Source organism: Corylus avellana, chromosome ca7 (genome assembly GCF_901000735.1).
Source record: "Corylus avellana chromosome ca7, CavTom2PMs-1.0".
NCBI classification, from domain to species: domain Eukaryota; kingdom Viridiplantae; phylum Streptophyta; class Magnoliopsida; order Fagales; family Betulaceae; genus Corylus; species Corylus avellana.
The window spans coordinates 17,281,038-17,302,692 of NC_081547.1; the positions used below are offsets into that span (position 1 = coordinate 17,281,038).

General features: G+C 37.9%; 2 protein-coding genes across 7 annotated transcripts; both read left to right on the forward strand.

The window, feature by feature from the left end:
• Nucleotides 1-328: 328 nt before the first annotated feature.
• Nucleotides 329-19,660, forward strand: LOC132186040 (probable inactive nicotinamidase At3g16190). 6 transcript variants are annotated; one of them, XR_009440694.1, is made up of 6 exons: nucleotides 329-435; nucleotides 504-617; nucleotides 3,038-3,272; nucleotides 3,377-3,493; nucleotides 5,579-5,718; nucleotides 17,466-19,660. XR_009440694.1 is itself a non-coding variant. In XM_059599819.1 (5 exons), the coding sequence occupies exons 1-5, from the start codon at nucleotides 388-390 to the stop codon at nucleotides 8,202-8,204; spliced, it is 627 nt and encodes a 208-aa protein (XP_059455802.1). In that variant the 5' UTR covers nucleotides 329-387; the 3' UTR covers nucleotides 8,205-8,499. The 6 variants fall into 6 exon arrangements, 2 of the variants coding, with proteins under 2 accessions (XP_059455802.1, XP_059455803.1); XR_009440693.1 differs by having other exon boundaries at nucleotides 5,579-5,695; XR_009440696.1 differs by having other exon boundaries at nucleotides 5,579-5,695; nucleotides 19,384-19,660.
• LOC132186039 (inositol polyphosphate multikinase beta-like) lies at nucleotides 624-2,337 on the forward strand. The gene has a single exon (XM_059599818.1). It carries the CDS (start codon nucleotides 1,157-1,159, stop codon nucleotides 1,985-1,987), a length of 831 nt encoding a protein of 276 aa, XP_059455801.1. The 5' UTR covers nucleotides 624-1,156; the 3' UTR covers nucleotides 1,988-2,337.
• Nucleotides 19,661-21,655: the final 1,995 nt, after the last annotated feature.

The window sequence follows — 21,655 nt, forward strand, 5'->3', positions numbered from 1 at the left end:
TTTTAAAAATTATTATTTTTAATTAATTAATTATATGGACATGTGTCAAACCGTGATTGTTGCTGACGTGGAATTTTGTTAAATTTTAAACAAAATTTTAACGGAGGACCTTCTCCCTTTTTATGCAAACCAAAGAAATCTTCTATAATAAAAAGTAAAATGTAAGGGTCAACTCCTATGATAAAAATTCTTAGGGTCCAAAAAAATAAAGGAGAAAAGTAAATTCTAAGGATAAAAAATAAAGGAGTTAACCACATGGGTGAAAAAGTATTTAACGCCACAATTTCAAGAATTCAACTATTCAAGCACTCCAGGCTCAAGTGCTCTTATTTTTTATTTTTTATTTTTTTGTTGGGTTTTGGAAAAATTAGAGAGAAGCCTTTGGAAATGGCAGATAACAGGAACCGCACTGCTCTACTTGTTATCGACATGCAGGTTCTCTTCTCTCAAAATTATATCTGAAATTTGAATTCGCTTATATTTACTTATTTATTTATTTATAGAAAGATTTTATACACGACGACGGTCTGGTGCGAGTGAACGGAGGCAGAGCTATTGTCCCCAATGTAATCAAAGCCGTCCAAGTCGCTAGGCAGCGTGGTTTTCTAATTGTTTGGGTACTTTCTTTCCCATTGCTTTCCGTTTTTCACTCCTTCTCTCTTTGCCTTTGTTTGTTTCCCCAGAAAATTTATTACCCAAATAAAGATTAATTTGAGGCATAGAGGTAGTAGATTAGTATTTCCGGTGTTGCTTTGCTATGATTGTCCAATTTCGTATGCTCTGCTTGGTTGGGGAGAAAAAAGGAAGCGAATAGTAAACCCATTACTTCCAAGTTGATTCCTTTTTTATTCCTTCTTTTCAAAAGTTTAATGGGTTTGCTATAAACTCCGTCGTCTGGGTCTCTTTTTGTTATTCGGTGGTTGATGACGGAGCTGTACCACGCCTTTTCAAATGTTCTAGATGAATTTCCGATTTACACTGGCTATGTCCACAGAAATGGAATCCCAATCCCAACTCTTCAATAATCCCCAGGCGCCTTTTTATTCTTTCTAGCGTTGCAGCCCTTCCAGCTCGATCTCTGTTTAGATCTGGTTGATAATTTGCCCAAGGAGGTGCTTGCTTCTATTATATTTGGTTGTTATACTCCATATATACCATGCTTAAGGTCCCAGATCATCAGGTTGCAGGCCACCGGGCCTGTGATGAAATGATTGGTCCTTTGGTAGATGATTCAGGGCACTTCTACAAGCCTCTTCAAAATGATGAACGCGGGTCCGCAGAGGTGGCCTTTTATACGTCCTTCTCTTCCAACAATAACATTCCAAATCACATTGGTAGATTCTTCCCTCTTTTCCATGGCACTCAGCTTATAGAAGCATCTGATGGGTCTGGCCTGCATCCTCATCTTGTGCTGCAAGATGTTGTCTCAAGTTACGTCAATCCATCCATCATGGACGTCAAGATTGGATCCAGAACATGGTATCCTGAAGCATCAGAGGAATATATCCACAAGTGCTTTAAGAAAGACAGAGAATCGACGAGCCTTGCACTGGGGTTTATGATATCTGGATTGCAGGTACATGGGAGCGAAGAATCTGGGTTCTGGAAGCCTGATAAGAAGCTTATCAAGAACTTTACTTCCAAGGATGTCAGGTTAGTTCTGAGGAAGTTTGTTTCTTCTAACACATCTGCAGATTCAGGTATGGATCCTGATTGTTCTTTTGCATCAACTGTTTATGGTGGTTCTGCTGGAATTTTGGCACAATTGTTGGAGCTCAAAGAATGGTTTGAGGATCAAACCATTTTCCATTTCTGTTCTTGTTCAGTTCTTATGATCTATGATAAGGACTCGGTGTCTAAAGGAAGGAGTTCCGGTGCTGAAGTTAAACTTGTTGATTTTACACATGTCGTGGAAGGCAAGGGCATTATTGATCATAACTTCTTGGGTGGGCTCTGCTCTTTAATTAAGTTTATCTCAGAGATCTGACCTGCTTGGATGAGGCTACAACCCAAGCTTCTTGGTCAGACCCTAATAACTGTATTTGTACCAGTTGTGACATTCAGAAATAAATAGAATGTCCTAGATATAGGCTTTCTCACGTCACTGTGTAGTCCATGGCTTATCTCTGTGGCTTCACTGTGGGATTCTGAAATCCAAGCACTGTTTAGGCTTGTATTACTTTCTACTTTATTGGCTTTCTCACGTCACTGTGTAGTCCATGGCTTATCTCTGTGGCTTCATTGTGGGATTCTGAAATCCAAGTACTGTTTAGGCTTGTATTACTTTCTACTTTATTGGGCCTTATATTTTTATTGACATTGATGGGGCTGTTTCAATGGATTGATCTTAAAAAAATTTTCCCCGCCAACAAAAAAAAAAAAAAAAAAAATGGTATTAGTCAGAGGTTGAGTTCGTACCTTGACTCAGTCAATTCACTCTTTTAAATCAAATATTTCACGAGTTGGGCATTACCTATTAAAAGGGAGCTTGAGCCTATACGTGAGGGGAGTGCTAACGTATTAAATAATTAAATTTACATTTTTTTATTAATTTCAGCTTTTGGGATAAGTGATGATTTAAAACTAAGGAAAACTAGACCTTCTATGAACTGAGCTTGAAAGAACTATTTTTGGGTATAGCTGAACTAGATTTTTCACCTTTTGGAAACTAAAGAATTTAGAGTATAAGACCCATAATTAGGAGTTCTTATTTTTATTTCAAAAGCTTTTGCCTGGTGGAAAACGAAATAATATTAAGAAAGAGTTCAAGATTTCCCCATATTCTTCTAGGTATTATTGTTTAGTAATTGGAGATCATGGTCCTCCTCGATTGTTTTCTTATTATTATTTCTAGACTTTGATGGACAATACTAATGCTTCTCCTCCTAAGTTAACTTTACTGTAAAGTAGATAAATTAGGCACTATAATGTTTAATTATAAGCTATGAAAAGAGTTAGTGATTGTGCAATGTCTTTTTTGTTGTTTTTTTGGTTCTATACATTGACTGGTGATAATGATGGTAAAGTCGGGTTTTAGGTTGTTCGTGAGCATGACCCACAAGGGAGAGATGTTGAACTCTTCCGCCGGCACTTTTATGCTGCTGGGAAAGTGGGTCCAACTGTTAAGGGAAGTGTGGGTGCGGAACTGGTTGATGGGCTGGTGATTAAAGAAGGGGACTATAAATTGGTGAAGACGCGCTTTAGTGCATTCTTTGCTACACACCTCCATTTTCTTCTTCAGGGTGCTGGAATTAATAACTTGGTTATCACTGGTTGGTAAATGTTTGAATCTGGAGAATCCTGTTTATGTTGTTTTAGGTGCTGCATGTTTTAGATTATGTTTACAGCTTCTACTGTATTGAATCTCTTTTACTAGGTGTTCAAACTCCAAATTGCATCAGACAGACCGTCTTTGATGCAGTAGCATTGGATTATCAATCTGTTACTGTTATTGTTGATGCCACAGCTGCTGCAACACCTGATATACATGTTGGTATGTATTTTCTGCTTTCTTGAAACACATTGGATTGTACTTTGTCATTTGCTGTATTTTGTAAGAGGTTATATTTTGGTTTACCGTCATATACATGGATCTTCACTGCAATAGGGCATTGAGAAAACATGCTAATGTAGAGATATTGATGATTAGCATTGAAGTTCATGATGTGTTGTTGAAATAATCTACTTGACCAATATATATTTTCTTTGATTTCAAAGTTCTGTGTCCGAGGACAAATTTCTTATGTTAGCATTGAAGTTCATAATGTGTTGTTGAAATAATCTACTTGACCAATATATATTTTCTTTGATTTCAAAGTTCTGTGTCCGAGGACAAATTTCTTATGTTCTTTCCAACATTGGATTAATAAAAAAGCATGTGCCTAAGATAATTCTTTATGAAAACCTATGCTTTAAGATGCACGAGGTAATATGTTGAATTTGGGTAACTTTCACTTCTCCCTTTGAATTGTTATTTGGTTTGGTCCATTTGTATGTCTCCTAAGTACAATTGGAGTATGTTTGTGCAGCAAGCGTCTGATACTAAAAGAAACCATCTGGCCACTCTTTTATGCATAAACATTTGTACAGCTCTACATCAGGCAAAATAATACCACTAGGAGGCGTTCTGTCCAAGCTTGTCTCCAATGGGACAAAATATACCCTTTTGACATAAAGATTCTGGATGGTTTATACAGTGTTGTGGTACATTTTTCTAAAGAAAGTCTCCCAGCAACATTTGAGCTAATTGGTGTGTAACTGATATATTGAACTTCTGTGAACAATTAGAAATAAGGACAGGTATGTTCAAAAAAAAGAAATAGAAAAAGAAAAGAAATAAGGGCAGATGACAGGCATATATCAACACATATTTTGAGAGAGCGCTAAAAGATTTGGCACCTACACAATGTCTAGAAATTGTGGACACCTACTTAGTATACAACATTGACATGCAGCAGGCTTTGCATTCAAGTGATGTGCTATTCTCTATATCAACTTGGAGGATCCTATACGAGTTCATCCAACTCTACACGTGATGTGAAGTATTGATATGTTGGAACTAAGATAGCCTTATAGTTAATTTAGCTGGCCAATGCACGGGAGGGCTTTGTTGATTACTGATGTGAAAGTCAGAGTTGAAACTCGAAAGAGCTAAATACCTGATAATCCACCAATGATGCTTTGAGAGAACATAAATTATCTGTCAAAGTGAAATGCTAGAAGGAAGCTGTAAAATGGCAACTGACACCAGGTAGTGTAGTGGCAGTGATAAGTTGGAGTTTTAAAGCAAACCTAGATCATTTATATGCATCAGTTTCTTACTCTGGGAACAACATTTGAAGGAGACTGCAAATTGATAACTACAATCTGTCATGTTTCATCCTTTGATAGAGAAAGAAAACTAGTGAGAAAGAAGGTTTCTTTTTTTGGAGAGGTGTAGCAGGAGAAAAATGTTAGGGTTGAAATTGATGATTTTAAGGAAGTTGGATCATGAAACTCAAAGACGTTGGACTAAAGAGATTTTAAAACTGGATGCTGTCCAAAATAGAGTTTAGAATATATATGGAGGCTGGGTTCTTGTTGGCTAAGATAATCAGCCCTAGACTAGAAACAAGTCCAAAAAATGCAGACTGGGTAACTTGTTGAAATGAAAAACTGGATGAAGCAGTTTTAGCTCTATAAAATTGCTCCAAAAGTCATTTGCTCTAAGAGAAACTAATAGCACTGGTTCCATGTGCCCGGGTGCTAAGTGCTAACCATTTCTCCCAATGTGATATGTTCCGACCATTCCTCGTGTTCCTCTGAAAGACCTTGAATCAGATATGTACTTCCCTTCTAGCATGATGGGTAATGGGGTATCAGTTCTTGCAAGGTAGTTTTTTTACTTTCTGTGTATGTAAATATATTTGGTAGTATTTTGCAGTGCTTAATGACTTTTTTTTGGTCTAGCAGACAGACGCAGGTTACATATTTACATTTAATTATTTTTCCTTTAATCTTGTTGCACTTTCACCTCTCCTTGAAATTTATTTACTTTTAAAGATTTTAGATTGCTAAATGACTGAATCTTCTGAACCAGCCAACATTCTTGACATGAAGAATGTCGGAGTTGCGACCCCAACATTACAGGAATGGTGCTAGTCGAATGGTTGATCTGTCTCGCAACAAAGAATTTTTGCCCTGTCTGAAGTTCCATGTTTGTACTCTTGCTTGTGAAATGTGATTTCTCTTTGCTACCCTTCACTGCAACTACTGTATTGTACTATTGTGTAGTGTCTGACATTCCAATTTAGTGGACTAAAAGTAGGGCTGACAAAATGGGTAAACGGGTAGACACGATTACGATCCGTTAAGACCCACCTGTGGCACGATTACCCTATACACGAACACGACCCGTTTAGCTAAACGGGTTAGTGGGTTTGACACGATTATAACACGAAACATATTCGGGTATCCCGACACGACCCGACACTATCCGAAATTTATACAATAAAAAATTCAAAATTCATGAAAAATTTGCAAAAAATCCTAAAAGTAATGAAAAAAAATTATATTCATGAAGCATTTACAAGCCAAAATAAATGAAAAAATTGCAGAAAAAATGTAAAACTAATGAAAAATTGCAGAAAAGTCTTGAATTTACAATTTAAAATTTCAAGCAACATCAAATTGAAGAAAACAATTAAATTACAAATAGAAAAAGAAAATGAAGAACATCAAGATTACATAAATGACCAAAATGTCAAAATACAACTAAAAATTAACTGAAGAAAAAAATAAAATTACAAACTGAAAAAAAAAAAAGAAAAAGAAAAAGAACAAAGAGATCATCAAGATTACATAAGTGACCAAAAGGCAAAATACAACTAAAATTACAACTTCAATGAAAAAAGTGATCAAGCTGCAACTAAAATGTCAAGGATTTAGGTTCCACTTTCCTGTTGTTGTAGGCAACTCAACTTCAACAAATTTCTACAAGAACAAATACAAAGTTAGTAAGGTGACTTCATACCAAAATAAGAGTTAGTAAATCACCAAATTCATGAATTAGATAAATATTCTGAATTATATAAAACCCAAATAGCCTTGTAACTCCAAATTTCACCCAAATAGCCTCTTGAACTCATGACAAATCTACAAAATAGAATGATAAAAAAAATTACGCAAGGGACTACAAAATCCAAAAAGCAAATGCATTTAAAATTAGCAGCCTTGTGACAATTGAAGATAATGAATTCCGAAAAATTGCAAGAAGGGGAAACAGTGGAGGGGATGAAATCCGAAAAAAAAAAAAAAAACTCAATCAAGCACTGAAATCCGAAATTATTTCATACAATTATTTCATTGCAGTAACCCAGCTAACAAAACAAAAATATTTACAAACCCCTTTATCATTGAAATATAAAATGGACATCAAAGTGGAAATTATAAGATTGAAAAAACAATGACCCAATGAAATTTGAGAGAGAGAGAGAGACATACCGTGACGCGTGAATCGTGATACTGAAGACGGAGACAGAGTACACAATGAGAGAGGCGTGGAGCGGCGGTGAAGAGAATTTTAGAGATGAGAGAGAGAGAGAGGCGCGGCTATGGATTTTTGTGGGGGGAGGGGGTGGGGGGCTGTGTCGGCTGATGCAGTGATTCAGTTAATCACTGAATTGTTTAGGGTTAGGATAGTTAGGGCTTTAGGGTTTGGCGGGTCACTCGGCTGACCTGCCGGGTAGATTCGCCAGACACGAATTTAATCGTGTCTTAATCGGGTAGACTCAATTAAGACCCGAACTTGATAAGTCTAAACCCAATACCTATTAACTTCGTGTCGTGTTCGTGTTGGGTTCGCGGGTCATATCAAAATTGCCAGCCCCAACTAAAAGCAACTTATTATTTACCTCTCATGTTCTTGTTTCCTCAAACCTTCTTATTTGGGAGGGAGAGATTGTGATGCACCTCTACTATGGCTGCTTAAGAATAGGCCTGCCTCCAGACCAACGTTCCTTCACCTCCGAATCGCCTCGTCATCACTCTCAGGCAGTTTTCCACCCTCAGATGCCGCGTCGTACTCAGTTCGACTGTGGATCCCAGATCTGGTTCTCTCTAGGCCAGATCTCTCGCCCTCCGTTCCTCCTCAGCTCAGACATGCCCTACCACCTTGTCGTCTGGCCTTCTAGCCCTCCATTGTTTTTACCATCTTCATTTACTCACAACCACGCATCGCCGCTTTTTTCGATGCGCCTTGGCATGGCTCTCACGTTCCTGTGCGTTGATCCCATGCTCCGACGTGTAGATCTCATGCTCCTGGCATGTGTTTTTTGAGTTGCTGCCAAAAGCTCCCCCGCTGGCATCCTCCGTCCTGACCTTTGTTGAAGTTGCTATTTAGTGGGTTTATTTGCTGTGTTTATCATTTTCGTTGTTTTTATTTTTTGTTTTCTTAGTGTTTTGCAGTTTTTCTTGTCATTTGCTGTTTTTGTCATTTTTGTTGTTTTTATTTTTTGTTTTCTTAGTGTTTTGCAGCTTTTCTTGTTATTTGCTGCTTTTGTGTTGTTTGCATTATTGTCTTCCAGCGTTTCAGTGGTTTGATCTTTTTTGCAGAGACTTTTGTAACCAGATCTGTGCTGGTGCCTTTCTATTCTACAGTCTCTGCATTGGACTCTGACAGTGCATTTACCGCTTCAGCCTCCTTTCGGTGGTTGTTGCAGTTTTAAAGTAGTGGTTCAGATAGGTTCACATTAATTTGTTCCCCCTTTGCTTTTGTTACCACGTTATGCGGCCAATTTGAGGGGATCAGGACACTTGTTTACCTAATTTCTCACTGTTTGTTATTATTTTCGCACTGTAGTGTTCATTTTGGGTCTATTGATAGGGAGTCCACCCTTTATTGAGTTTTTGTTTGTTTTTTCTTAGGATCTCCCATTCTCTCTTCCATTTGGATCAAGAATCGCAAGGATCCTCCATTGTATTCCTTTTTTCCAATTAATTAGGAAGAAAAAAAAGAAGAAGATAACAATGCAGTAGAAAGTAGAATGATATATATATATATATATATTTTTTTTTTTCAATCACAATAGCCGTAAAACTGAATCAAAAATAGTGATGCCCTAGATTGCAATATAACTTAATACACCATAAAATAATAATACTTTTTTTTAAAAAAAACCTTAATAGTAATGTCAAAACAACCATTGTTATGATCATAGACCGAAGTTGCTGAGGATCATTCTAGCTTTTATGAAGGTTAGAGTTACTAGCAATCATTGGATGATTTGTGGAGATTTTAATGCTGTCAAGTCTTTAACAGAAACGTGGGGATTTTATAAGTTGAATTCATTTGAAGTTGAGTTTGGGTAGTGTTTAAATGATTTGGAGGTTCTGGACCTCACTTTCAGTGGTTGCTTTTACACTTGGACTAATAAGAGTAAGGAGCCTCGGTTTGTAGCCAAGAAGTTGGATAGAGTTTTGGCTAATGAGTGTTGGATGAGTTACTTTGGTAAAACTATTGTGGAATTCCTTCTAGGGGGCATTTCTGATCACTCTTCTGTTGTTATTTCTGTAGGCAATTTGCAGTGTTTTGGTCCTAAGCCTTTCAAGTTTTTTAATTACTGGTTGGAGCATAAGGATTTTCTGAGTTGGGTTAAGGAGGGATGGGATATTTAGGTGAATTGGGTTCCTATGTATCAGTTGTATGCTAAGCTTAAATCTGTGAAAGTTGTTTTAAAGAGGCAGAACCTGTCTTGTTTTGGGAATTTGTAGAAGAGAGATATGGAGGCTAGAGATAATCTCTAGCTCAGAAGGATGTTATTGCTTCTTTTGGTAGGGCTGACTGTTTACTCAAGGAGAGGGAGTGTCTTCATGCTTATGTGTCTATCACTAAAGCTGAGGAAGCTTTCTTGAAACAAAAATCTAGGAACCAATGGTTGTAGCAAGGTGATCAAAATACTGGTTTCTTTCATCGTTCCCTTAGGGTTAAGAATGCAAAGAACACTATAACTCATTTATGGGATGAGCATGGAACTCGAGTGGAGGATGTTGAACAGATCAACCAGGTGGCTGTGCAATTTTATGAAAAGCTATTAGGGACCAACCGGATATAGTTTACTAAAGATAAAGTAGATATGATTAGGTCTCTTATTCCTGCTACTATTCCTTCTAGTAAGGTAGCTATGTTGGAGAGGGAGGTTACTACTGAGGGGATAAGTGATACTTTGTTTCATATGCCTACTAATAAAGCTCTTGGTCCTGATTGTTATTCATCAGAATTTTTTAAGGATTCTTGGTTGGTCGTTGGAGAAGGGGTGGTGGCTGCTATAAAGAGTTTTTTTGCCTCTGGTCTGCTGCTTAAAGAAGTAAATGCTATTATCCTTACTTTGGTTCCGAAGAAGGTGAATCCTTCTACTATGGGGGATTTTAGAACTATTGCTTGCTGCAATGTAGTTTATAAGTGTATTGCTAAGATCATCTCAAATAGGATGCTTCCTTTTTTGAGTGATTTGGTTAGCTTGAATCAGTCAGCTTTTATCCTCTCAAGAAGTATCTTTGAAAATATTTCGTTGGCTCAGGAAATTGTTAGAGATTATCACAAAAATAAAGGGGATCCTCGATGTACAATGAAGATTGACCTTATGAAGGCCTATGATTCTGTTAATTGGGATTTCATGATGCATATTATGGCCTTCATTGTTTTGGTTTTCCTGTGAAGTTCTTTAAGATGGATTAAGGAGTGTATTACCTCTCCTACGTTTTCTATTTGTTTGAATGGAACTCTGGTTGGTTATTTTGAGGGTAAGAAGTGGCTGAGGCAGGGGGATCCCTTATCTCCTTATCTTTTTGTGATAGCCATGGAGGTGTTTGCTAGGATTATGGCTGACCATATTAATGATGGTTCAGGTCTTAAGTCTCACTCCAAGTGTTTGAAGTTAAAACTTACTCACATGTGCTTTGCAGATGATCTCCTAATTTTTTTGCGGCTAGTTTGAGGTATTAAAGCTGCTTTGCTTGAGTTTGAAGAACTTTGTGGTTTGGAAGCGAATCCTTTAAGAGCTGTATTTTATTATTATTTGTTTTTTGGTCTCTCGGATAGAGTGAAGCACTTATTGCTGGGTGAATTGAAGATGAATGCAGGGCATCTTCCAGTAAGGTACCTGGGGGTTCCTCTTATTTCCACTAGACTGTTTGCAGCAGATTGTGGGGCTTTGTTGGATAGAATTATAGGGCGCATTGATTCTTGGCTGTTTAGGAATCTTTCCTATGTAGGTAGGCTTCAATGACTGTCCTCTATTCTGTTCAGTTTGCAAGTGTACTGGACTGAAATTTTTATTCTCTCTAAGACAGTCATCAAGGCTATCGAACAGAAATTCATTAGGTTTCTTTGGAATGAGAAAGCTGAAGGGTCTGCTAAGGTAAAGGTTTCCTGGAAGGATTTGTGTTTTCCTAAGAGAGAAGGAGGATTGGGGTTGAAAAGTTTGGAAGTTTGGAATCAAACTTTTTTGCTTAGGCATGTTTGGAGCCTTTTTGCTAGATCTGGTTCCATTTAGGTGGCTTGGGTGAAGGAAAACCTGCTGAAAAGAAATAGTTTTTGGAGTGTTGGTATTCCTTAAAATTGTTCTTGGAGCTGTAGAAAGATTCTAAAGTTGAGGGATATTGCTAAAAGAATGTTGAAGTTTGAAGTTGGAAATGGGGAGAATATTCATCTTTGGCTGGATTCTTGGCATCCTTCTGGCATTTTGTTTGAGGTTTTTTGGCATATGGCTGTCTATGATGCCCATGGTAGTGTGGAGGCTAAGCTTTCTTCTGTCATTCTTAATGGAGATTGGTTTTGGAGACCAGCCAGGTCTGAGGCTCCAGTTGAGATTCAAGCTAGGCTTCATGAGATAAGTTTTGGTCCTCGTGATAAACATTTGTGGACTGTCTCTAGGAAAGGCACCTATGTTAGCGAAGAAACTTAGGAATTTCTTAGAGAAAAGAAGGAGGAGGTTGTTTGGTGGAAGTTGGTGTGGTTTCTACATGCTATTCCCAAGCATGCTTTCATTTTGTGGCTTGCTATGCATGATAGGCTTCTCATAGGGGATCGTTTGATTAAGTGGGGATATAAATGTGAGGTCAAGTGTCTTTTCTGTCATAATCAAATGGAAAGCAGGAAGCATTTTTTTTTTTTTTTTTTTTTGTGAATGTAGTTTAAGTTATCGAATTTGGAAGTTTTGTATGCATCATTGTCAAGTAAAAAATCGTCTTGTTATCTGGGATGAGGTTCTGCAGCTAAGAATCAGCAAATGGGGGAATAAGGCTCTCGAAGGTCTCCTATGCCGCCTTGTTTTAGGTTCTGTAATTTACAACTTATGGTGCACAAGGAATGAAATCAAGCACTCTGGTCAACCTAGCACAGAGGAGCAGATCTTGAAGAAAATTCTTTGGGAAGTGAGAAACAGAATAGCTGGGAAGGGAAAATTTCCTAAGACTAGAGAGAATTTGGTCCTGGCCTCTGTGTAATTTACTTGCATATTTGCTATTGTAAGCTGTTCTGCGGTTTTGTGGTGTCTGGTTTGGTTTGTTGATAGATTTTAGCCCTCTGTGAGGGTTGTTTTTGGCCTTTGGGGAGGCATGATGGTGATGTAGTTTTGGGTTTGCTTGTAGTTTTTGCTGTCTGCATGCTCTTTCTGCAGTTTGGTGATTTTCTGGTTTTTTTTTTGAGTTGGTTTGGTTAGGCCTCTATGAGGTCGTGTTTTCAGCCTATTGGAAAGGCTTGTTATTGGTGATACTTTGTTGATTGGTTTGTTTGCTAATAAAGTCACTTATTCATTAAAAATAAAATAAAATAAAATAAAATAATAATAAAAACATATCTAGGTTATCAACAAATACAAAACTCCCAACCAGGCCAGGTCAAACCCCTCTTGGTGTTTTTCGATTTGTTTCGTCCTATATCTCTCAGATCATTTCATACTCTATCTTATGGTGACCTTGGTGTGTATTTTATGCATTTCTTTATTTTTCTTAATATTTAAAATGTGTATTTTAATTTCATTGCTAGAGATCAATGTTTTGGTCGCCATGTATAGGAATTAGGTGGCAAGATTAATATGCATACCTTTACCATAGCTTTTGATTTATTGAGTGGGCAAAATTTTAACAGCGTATAAAATGCACACTTCTTTTGTTTTTTTTTTTTGGATAAAAAAAGCCTATAGGGATTCTGTAGTGATGTAAACGAGTCAAGTCAAACCGAGTTGAGCTCTAAAACATGGAGTCAGCTCGGCTAGACAAGTCCAAAATCTTTTGCAAGCTCGAGCTTGCCAATTAGCCAAGCCTAGTAGTCTCAGATCAATTTCTTTTTTTTTTCTTTTTAAAAAAATTAAATTAAATAAACGGCTCAAAATCTGTTGATTATCCAAGCCGTAATATTAAGAAAACTTCGACCTCTCAACCATAAAAAAAAAAATTCAAAATGGTTCCAAGAGGTAGCTCAATCGGCTGGGACTACACCTAATGAAGTGGAAGTCACTAGTTCGAATCCCCCTCTCCTCTCTTTTGCGGACATGTCGATATATATATATATATATATATATATATATATATTGAAAAAATTTAAAATGGTCAAGCATAGAGGGAAATTTAGTAATTTTAATACAATGCCCATTAATTAGCATGATCATGTTTGGTTTTATTTAAAAGAAAATGTATTATTTGTATGAGGATTTTAAAAGGAGTTGTTATTTCATGTGTTAATCTATGTGTTGGTTGCAAAAGAAATGTTTATGATTTTATGGGATAAAATATACACGATCAAACAATATTTTATAAACCGACATACACTATCTTTTGTATGCATTGTATTAAAGAGTATTGTAATTTGTAACACCTAAGAAAATAATTTAAAGGATTTATTATGATTAAATAAAGTAAATGAGTTAAAGGATTTATGATATCAACATTAATAATGCATCTAGGTACATAATGGCTCACTTCAGTGATAATTCTGTACAGAAAATGATTTATTTTCTCTTTTGGTCCTTCTCTGATGCAGATTGTGTAGCAGCCTGTTTGTTTTATTTTCTAAACCGACTTTATGTTGTTATTTTATTAGGGTTAGGGTTTTGGGAGTATTTATTTCATTATTTTATTAGGTTTTGGGGGTATTTATGTCATATTTTATTAGGTTTAGGGTTTTTGGCTATAAATATATGCTTATAGCTTCCAGAGAAAATGAGTTATTTTATTATTGATTTTGATTAATGAGAATACTTAGCGTTAAGTTTATTCCTCTTTTCCTATAAACTTTAGAAAGTATCTACTGTTTTTAGAAGAATTCTCAAATCATTGATAGACTCAAAATCTAGAATTATTTATCCGTTGCTTATTGATGTTTTTCGTTACAGCCACTTAAGTCACGCTGCATCAATTGATATCAGAGCTCAATTACTTTCGATGAATAGGGAGGAGCAACCATTGTGCAGACATGAACGAGGTGCATGTATGCACAGAGACAGCATGTAAGGAGCAACGGACAATTCACTTGCGGCACATGAGTGGTGGGCCGAACGGTTGTCGTCGCCAACCAAGACCGCGATTCGCGGGGGCGGAAAGCAAATCTATTGCTGAACATTGGCAACACACGGAGGATTGACTCAGGGCTATGAGGGATCAAATTGAAGACCTCACTATCCAAGTATTCAACCGGTGTCGTCAGCATGGGAACGGATCTAGAAACCCGTTTGCGGAGCGCCGAACGCACGGGCATCAGCACCTTGCGCAAGCTCATGCTAATCGGTGGGTGAGTAGATTCGAACTCAATATTTCGAAATTCGACGGGGATCTAGAACCTGAAGAATTTATGGATTGGGTGTTGGCTGTTGAAGAGGTTCCTGAATTCAACGGGGTGCCTGATAAATGACGAGTCTCTTTAGTGGTACGCACATTCTGGGGAAGAGTTGGTGTGTGGTGGCAACAACTGAAGAAAACTAGGATGCGGCAAGGCAAATTGAAGATCAATAGTTGGGAGAAACTATTGAAATATATGCGAATCGCGTTCTTGCTCCATAGTTATACTATGAGCCAAAAGTCACAAAATTGAAGACAAGGGCTGTGACAAGGAAAATAGAAAATTCCTACACAAAATAGGTATTTAGGGAAACATGGAGTGAGGCGAAGAGTCCACGACGGGCCAATTGGACCCCTACTTGCCAACCACAAATCGATAAACTGAATTCATATTTTGTGGAGGAAGAAAAAGAATCTGTGGATGGAGAGTTTCAGGAATCTGAATTCATTGATGAAGAGTGCTGACATGAAGATGTTAAAGATCCTTCGCAAGGATTTGTGGCTTGGGATTCCCCACCAACCTATGACGAGAAGCCTGAAGAAAATGATTCATGGGAAGAGGAAAAACCCCTAGAGGAGCATGAAGAAGATGGGTTTTATCCCATGTTTGACGGCCTCTACCCCGAAGAAGATGACCAATTGGATTGGGAAGAATACGAAGAAGATGGGTTTTTTCCCATGTTTGACGGCCTTTACCCCGAAGATGATCAATTGGAAGATGACATCGCCGATTATGAAGAGGGTGGTGAAAACCTTTCAGGTGAAGTGCCTAATTTTAATGGTGAAGAGGTTGATTATGTTGATTTCCTTAGTGTTGAAGATATTTTAAATTCTCCTAACGAAGATTATGGTGAGTTTTATGCAGATGAGGAAAATTATATGTTCACAAGGGAAACAATGGTTGACCCATTCTTGAGTATTTTCATGGCACATGGAAGGGAAAAGGAGCGAGAGAAGTATGACAAATCCAATGTATTGCCAAGTGGTGTGTGGGGCCATCACGACAACCGTTAAGGTATTCCGATGATGAGGAGCATCACGCTTATTATGAAGTACTGTCTTGTTTTGATCCTAAGGAAGGGCGAGTAGAACGAGTTGATAGGGCATCCGAAGGACTGTGGAAAGAATCGGCCGAATTCGAGGCTGAACTCTCTCTAACAAGGGGAGAATGATGCAGATTGCATAGCCGTCAGTTTGTTTTATTTTCTAAACTGACTTTATGTTGTTATTTTATTAGGGTTAGGGTTTTGGGAGTATTTGTTTGGTTATTTTATTAGGTTTAAGGTTTTTGGGGTATTTATGTCATATTTTATTAGGTTTAGGGTTTTGGGTTATAAATATATGCTTATAGCCTCCAGAGAAGGGAAGTTGTTGTTGTATTATTGATTTTGATTAATGAGAATACTCAGAGTTGAGTTTATTTCTCTTTTCCTATAAACTTTAGAGAGTATCTATTGTTTTTAGAAGAATTTTTCAGATCATTAATAGACTCGAGATAGAGAATTATTTATTTGCTGCTTATTGACGTTCTTTGTTGCAGCCCACTAAGTCATGGTGCATCATTCTCCCATCCTCCCATCCTCCCACTTTTTAAAATCACAATTGAATATGTAGGGCCATCTGGGTCTAACACATGAGCCCCACAGATCTAATGGTAAGTTTGAAAATTACGAAGATGTGAGAAGAATAAGGGGAGAACTTAACCTCTTATACTAAAAGAATATTCTCAGCAAATGTTTCAAAGAGGGACAAAAGCCAAGTGATTAAATTTGTTGATGACAATTTTCCGAGGAGTGATGTGGCACGAAGTTTGAGGAATCGTCAGTCTGCAAAAGAAGAAAAGAGTAGGATAAGAGTTGCCGGGGGTGTGCCGGGGGGGGATAGCTCCGATGCCTAAGTTAGTGAAATGTTTGAGAGTGTATAAGCGCAATGAGAGCTTGAAAGAGAATTGTGATTACTAAATTATGAGTTAGAGCTTCCCATTTATAGGCATCAGGTGGCAGTTGTTGCCCGTAATTCTCGGCCCCACGTTCCTGAGGATCCACATGTACCATGTAGGCGAAGTGGATTGTGGGTTGTGGGTTTCTCCACGACCATGAGATTGTAGAGTGTGTTGGTGGGGCCATGCTTGTGTTGGGTGTGGGCTCCCAAGTAATCCTTAGGTGCATGTGTCTCGGTTTGGCACTGACAGCTAGGCCACGTTCTGGTGAACGTGGATGCTTTGTTTGGACGCTAGGTGAATTGGTTTGCTTTACTGGCGGAAGGTTCATTGTACCTTCGGTCAAAAGACCACTGTGCCCTTGATGGGCTGGTTGTGCTTCGGATTGGCTGACTATGTCTCGGCTTGGGCCTATTTAGCAGGCTTGCACATTGGACCTGGGCTAGAGCTGTTGGGCTTTGTAGTGGCCGATCCATGACCCAATAGTTACCTTCCTATTTCCTTGTCTGAGTGAGTGGAAATGTCTTGTTCTTCAAAATGGATCGGTTACCGTCCAAACCTCGAGATGAGGATTTTCTTGGATTTGTCTTCCAAACTTAAAAAAATTTGAAACAATTTTTAGAGGAAAAATTGCCTTTTGAGCCTCCCGAGCTAATAGCCTGGAAGCTGTTGGTCTGCTCAAGCCAACGATCTGTGAGACTGTTGGTCTTCCCGAGTGATGGACGGCTTGCGTGTCGGTGCTCGTATCTCGAAGTTGTTGGCACATGTCGCTTCTTGTGTGGTTGGAATCTCGGTGGCTACATGTCAAACTATGAATGGCTCGGTGAGGCACATCTTTTAAGGGCATTAAACTTCGGTGCATGTTTCGAAGTAACCTTAGGGTTGCGTGGGTGCCGCCTCTTCAGAGTACTCAAATGCCATACCTCCTATGCCCCTAGAAAAATCTCCATCTCTTTCACTTCACCATTCCACACTTCTAACTAGCCAAAATCTTCCATTTTCACTCCCTTAAAGCTTTGCAACTTTTTTTCTTCTTCTTTGCTTTGTTGCCTTGCTTCCATTCTCACTCCTTTCCCCAATACTACTTCTTGAGAGTAGTATATTGTTAAGTGCTAAAATATTCATATTTTCAGCCCTTAACTTACATGTTTTAATCGTTTGGTTTTAGTTAATTAGGCAATTTTAATTCCTTTTTGTGTTTTCCATACTTTTGTAGGCTTTTGGAAGAAAATGAAGTAAATCGGGAAGATTTGGGCTCAAAGAGAGAAGATGGGAAAAGTGGGAGCCCTTGACACTGCGATCACAGGTTCCTTGCGATTGAGTGCAGTACCAGAGAAGACACATCATAAAGTAGGCCATAAGCGCTCGAGCGCACAACAGAAGAGGCTCGATCGCAGACATGTGATCGAGCGTACACGGGTTGCGATCGATCGCACCTGTGCGCAGGAGACATATCAAAGCTGCGGCCATAATGCTAATATTTCCATATTAGGGTTTTCCAGCTCCCAATTGTAATAGGTTTTGAAACCCTACAAAATTCCTAGGTTTACTAGTTTGTCAAGAACTTCTAAAGCCTATAAATAGACCCTTAAGCCTCTAGAGTAGGTATGCTTGGTAATGAGAAGAATTGGAGCTCTTCAAGTTCAAGTTTTGGGTTTATTCTTTTTCTTTATTTTATTTTATTTTATTTTATGAAGATGTTTAACATCAACTTCATGTGTAACTAATTTAATTAGTAGGGCTAGATTGAAGCCCTAGTTATGTTTTGTTAATATTCAATATTGGCGCGTTTGTGATGATCTTGTTATGATATCTTATTTGATTAATACCTAGTTTTATGAATTCCTCATATGTGTGTGCCTGATCAACATGTGCATGTTGTATGGACTAGTTAGTTAAATCAATTTGGATGATCGAGTCCTAAGTTTAACATAAGTAACAAAAGTAATCCACACCGGGTTCTTGGATTAATCAACATGGGGAACCGGGAGTATACACTCATGCCCTAGGCCCCATGTGTTTGTCGATTTCCACAGAATATATGCTTTCTTAGAGAACAACTTAGTATACACTATGCTAAATCCTATAGGGAAGAAAAGAGCTAGAATATACACCTATGCCTAACTCGTTGCTTAGGAAAATCTATAGCTTAAGGAGTATACACCCATGCCTTTAGGTTGATAAACATTAGATAGACATAACTTGATCAAAACATTGGCATATTGATATATTAGCTTAATATAATTAGTGGTGGATATCAAAGACCTACCTTTTTATCATTATCAATTTAATTCCAATCTCTTGTTTTATTTTACTTTGGGAATTGATTTTAGACAAGATTCACCGGTCGTCGTGGGAATGATCCCATATTTGCACACTATACTACTATGTTGACCTCGTGCACTTGCGGGTAAAACATCCGGTTATTTGCCTATTAATTTAGGTAGGTAAATGTGGAACAACATATATCTTAGGGTTTCGGTCGAGTCTGTGCCATTTGCCGAGCCTTTCGTTGGTTCGGCTAGCCCAGTCCTTGATTATCTCCATTTTCTTTTTCCTTTGATCAAACCTGCGCTCGGTCACCTTCGGCTCAGCGTCACCCATCTTCTGATTCAGTGAGGTTACCTGTGTATCCCTCGGTTGCTTATACCAAGTTTTCTATATCTAATGGGACGAAACGACGGGGAGGAATTCGATGGTTTAGGAGAGGCATGCTTAGCCTTTTGGCGGTCGTCTCTTACATCTGCCAACGAAGGTCGGATCAAGAGGAGTTGCTTCATTCCCTTCTCCGTGGATCTTTGATTTGATGAAGGCCAGAATGGGGTCGTGGTGCAAGAAGGTGTGCACGAAGTTTGCCTGTAAGAGGCAATGTTCAGAGTTGGACTTAGATTTCCCTTCCCGAAGGTTATTCGAGGCGTTCAGAGCCACTTGAACTTGGCTCCACACCAAATTGCACCGAACGCTTGGCAGTACTTCTTCACCTGCGTTGCTCTATGGCCGCTTGTCCTCGAAGATGAGCATCTCATGATAGCTCGGGAATTCTTGGGGGTTTACCGCATTGCGAAGAATCCCCAAACTTGCCTCTTGTCGTTCGGTTCTTTGTTTATATATTTCTAACTTGTGTTTTTCTCCAGCATACAAACGTACAGAGCTATTTGATGAAGAGGTGGATAGAGTGAGTCCAATTCAAGCGTTCGGTCGGAACAAGAAGAACCATGACTGACTGGATTATGGTTACATGGCCACCATGGCCAACTTGGAGAAGTATTTGTGGTACCCCTTGTTGTGAATTTTAATTGTACTTGCAAGTGGACGAGTCGTTTGTAATATAACTTTTGCAAGTGCGAGGTTGAATCCACAGGGAATTATGTTCGTGTAAATAAACTTCTATCTAAATCGATTGAACTTTAACCTAGTTCCAAAAATTGTGTGATTTTTCTTGCAAATGTAAACTAAATGAAATTATCTTAATCAAATGAAAAAAAATACTAAGGCTTCAGAATTCACACTCACCAATCAAGCAACACATTCTCATGTTTTGTTCATACATCCGAAGAACGATAAAACCTATGCATGCTACTTTCCATAAAAAATAAACCCCATTGAAACATTCAATGAATCCATTCATTATTCAAATTACAAAGAATACCCAACTTAAATAAAATCATCCAATGTATCCGTTTGATTGACGAATCCCAATAGATATCCAATTTAAATTGAATTATTCAATGTATCCGTCGGATAAAACACACTGAATATCCGACATTTAGACAATAATAATCGAAACAATCAATTAAAAGAGTTTAATCCAATAATTGAATTGAAATAGAACATCAAATCAATTAAACATCGGAATTGTACGAACATTACAATGAGAATGTGACTGCTAATCAATGGTGAGGCTTCATCTTCAACCTTAGTTGAAGGTTTAGCCTCTCATGACTACAAAAATCAAATTAAAACTAATTGAATTCATCATAGCTGATAAACTTACAAAGGTAAAATGTGTTCAGAGCTACAAGATGCCAAAAGCTCAAAAATTACACTGAACGGCGCCCTATGGTGCATTTCCCCAGAAAAATAAGCTATTTATAACCCTAAATTAGGGTTTTGGTGCTACTGGAAATCGCATCTGATGTGTTCGTCCGGATGGGCCTGTTGGCCGTCCGGACGGTAACTATTTTTTTTGTGCTTCGCTTGAGAGCGCAGGTCCATTCGGATGGACATGTAGGCCGTTCGGATGGGCCTTGCTTCCTTCGTGGCTTTCTCCCAAAAAACTGGTATTTTTCACATTAAATCCACGCTTTTCCCTTGGCAACTTTCAAAATCCTGAAAACACAAAACTAACACAAAACATCAGATTATAATACTGCTAAGTGATTACCAAATGTGAATTAAGGGGTCCAAATATGCAATATTTGGCACTCATCAAATGCCCCCAAACTTACATTTTGCTAGTCTCTTAGCAAAAAAACACTAAAAATAAAATGATGAAAGCATGAAACATAAGCCTGCTGTCGTGGGAGAGATGATTGTATTTAGCATATGCAACAAGCCTTTGAAAACCCTAGGCATCTCTAGTGGACGAGTGAAGTTTCGTGAGGGTTTGACATAAATGATACACATAAATTTTTTTTCAGCAGTATGTTGTTGACTAGAATGAATTTTCATACAAGGAAATGGTTCTTATTCATGAGCATGCTTAAAATGATAAACACCATTTTCACATGATCAGAACGTCCAAAATCAATTCACTTATAAATGGACTTCTGAAACAACATATGTTCCATTAAGTGCAAAGTGAGATTAACATACAATTATGAGGCTTCAATTCATTGAAAATCTTGTATACCTCAAAATTTATAGGAATTTCTATCAGATGAAGATAACCAAGGCTTAAGTCAAAATATGCATTTTTTTTTTTTTTTTTGTTTTGTGTGTGTAGGCTATGCAATGCTTATCTCCCTTAAGCTTTCTAATTAACCTATGTAATGAGTGTTAGGTCAATGACTTCCAAACCAGATGGTTTTAGGGCACTAGATGTAAAAACATCCATAAGGGCTTAATAACTCAAGTCAAAAAGGCTACAAAGCCAAACTAGCCATACAATCAATCAACTTGAATTTCAAACGTTTTTACACGAACACTTAATGCTTACTGAGGCAAGAGGTCTGGTTACTCAATGAGAAACTCAAAATGATTTTTATTTTTTTATTTTCAAGCCAAGGTTATTCATCAACAAATTATCCAACAAATCTCAAGATACACATGATTCAGTTCAAATTTCATACCTCACATACTCTATGCACATGTGCTCGTGATGATCAACTCAAAACAAGTGAAGTCTCTATAGGCCAAAAATGAGTCAAAGGACTCAGATTCCTAATGACATGATGATGTGTTCAA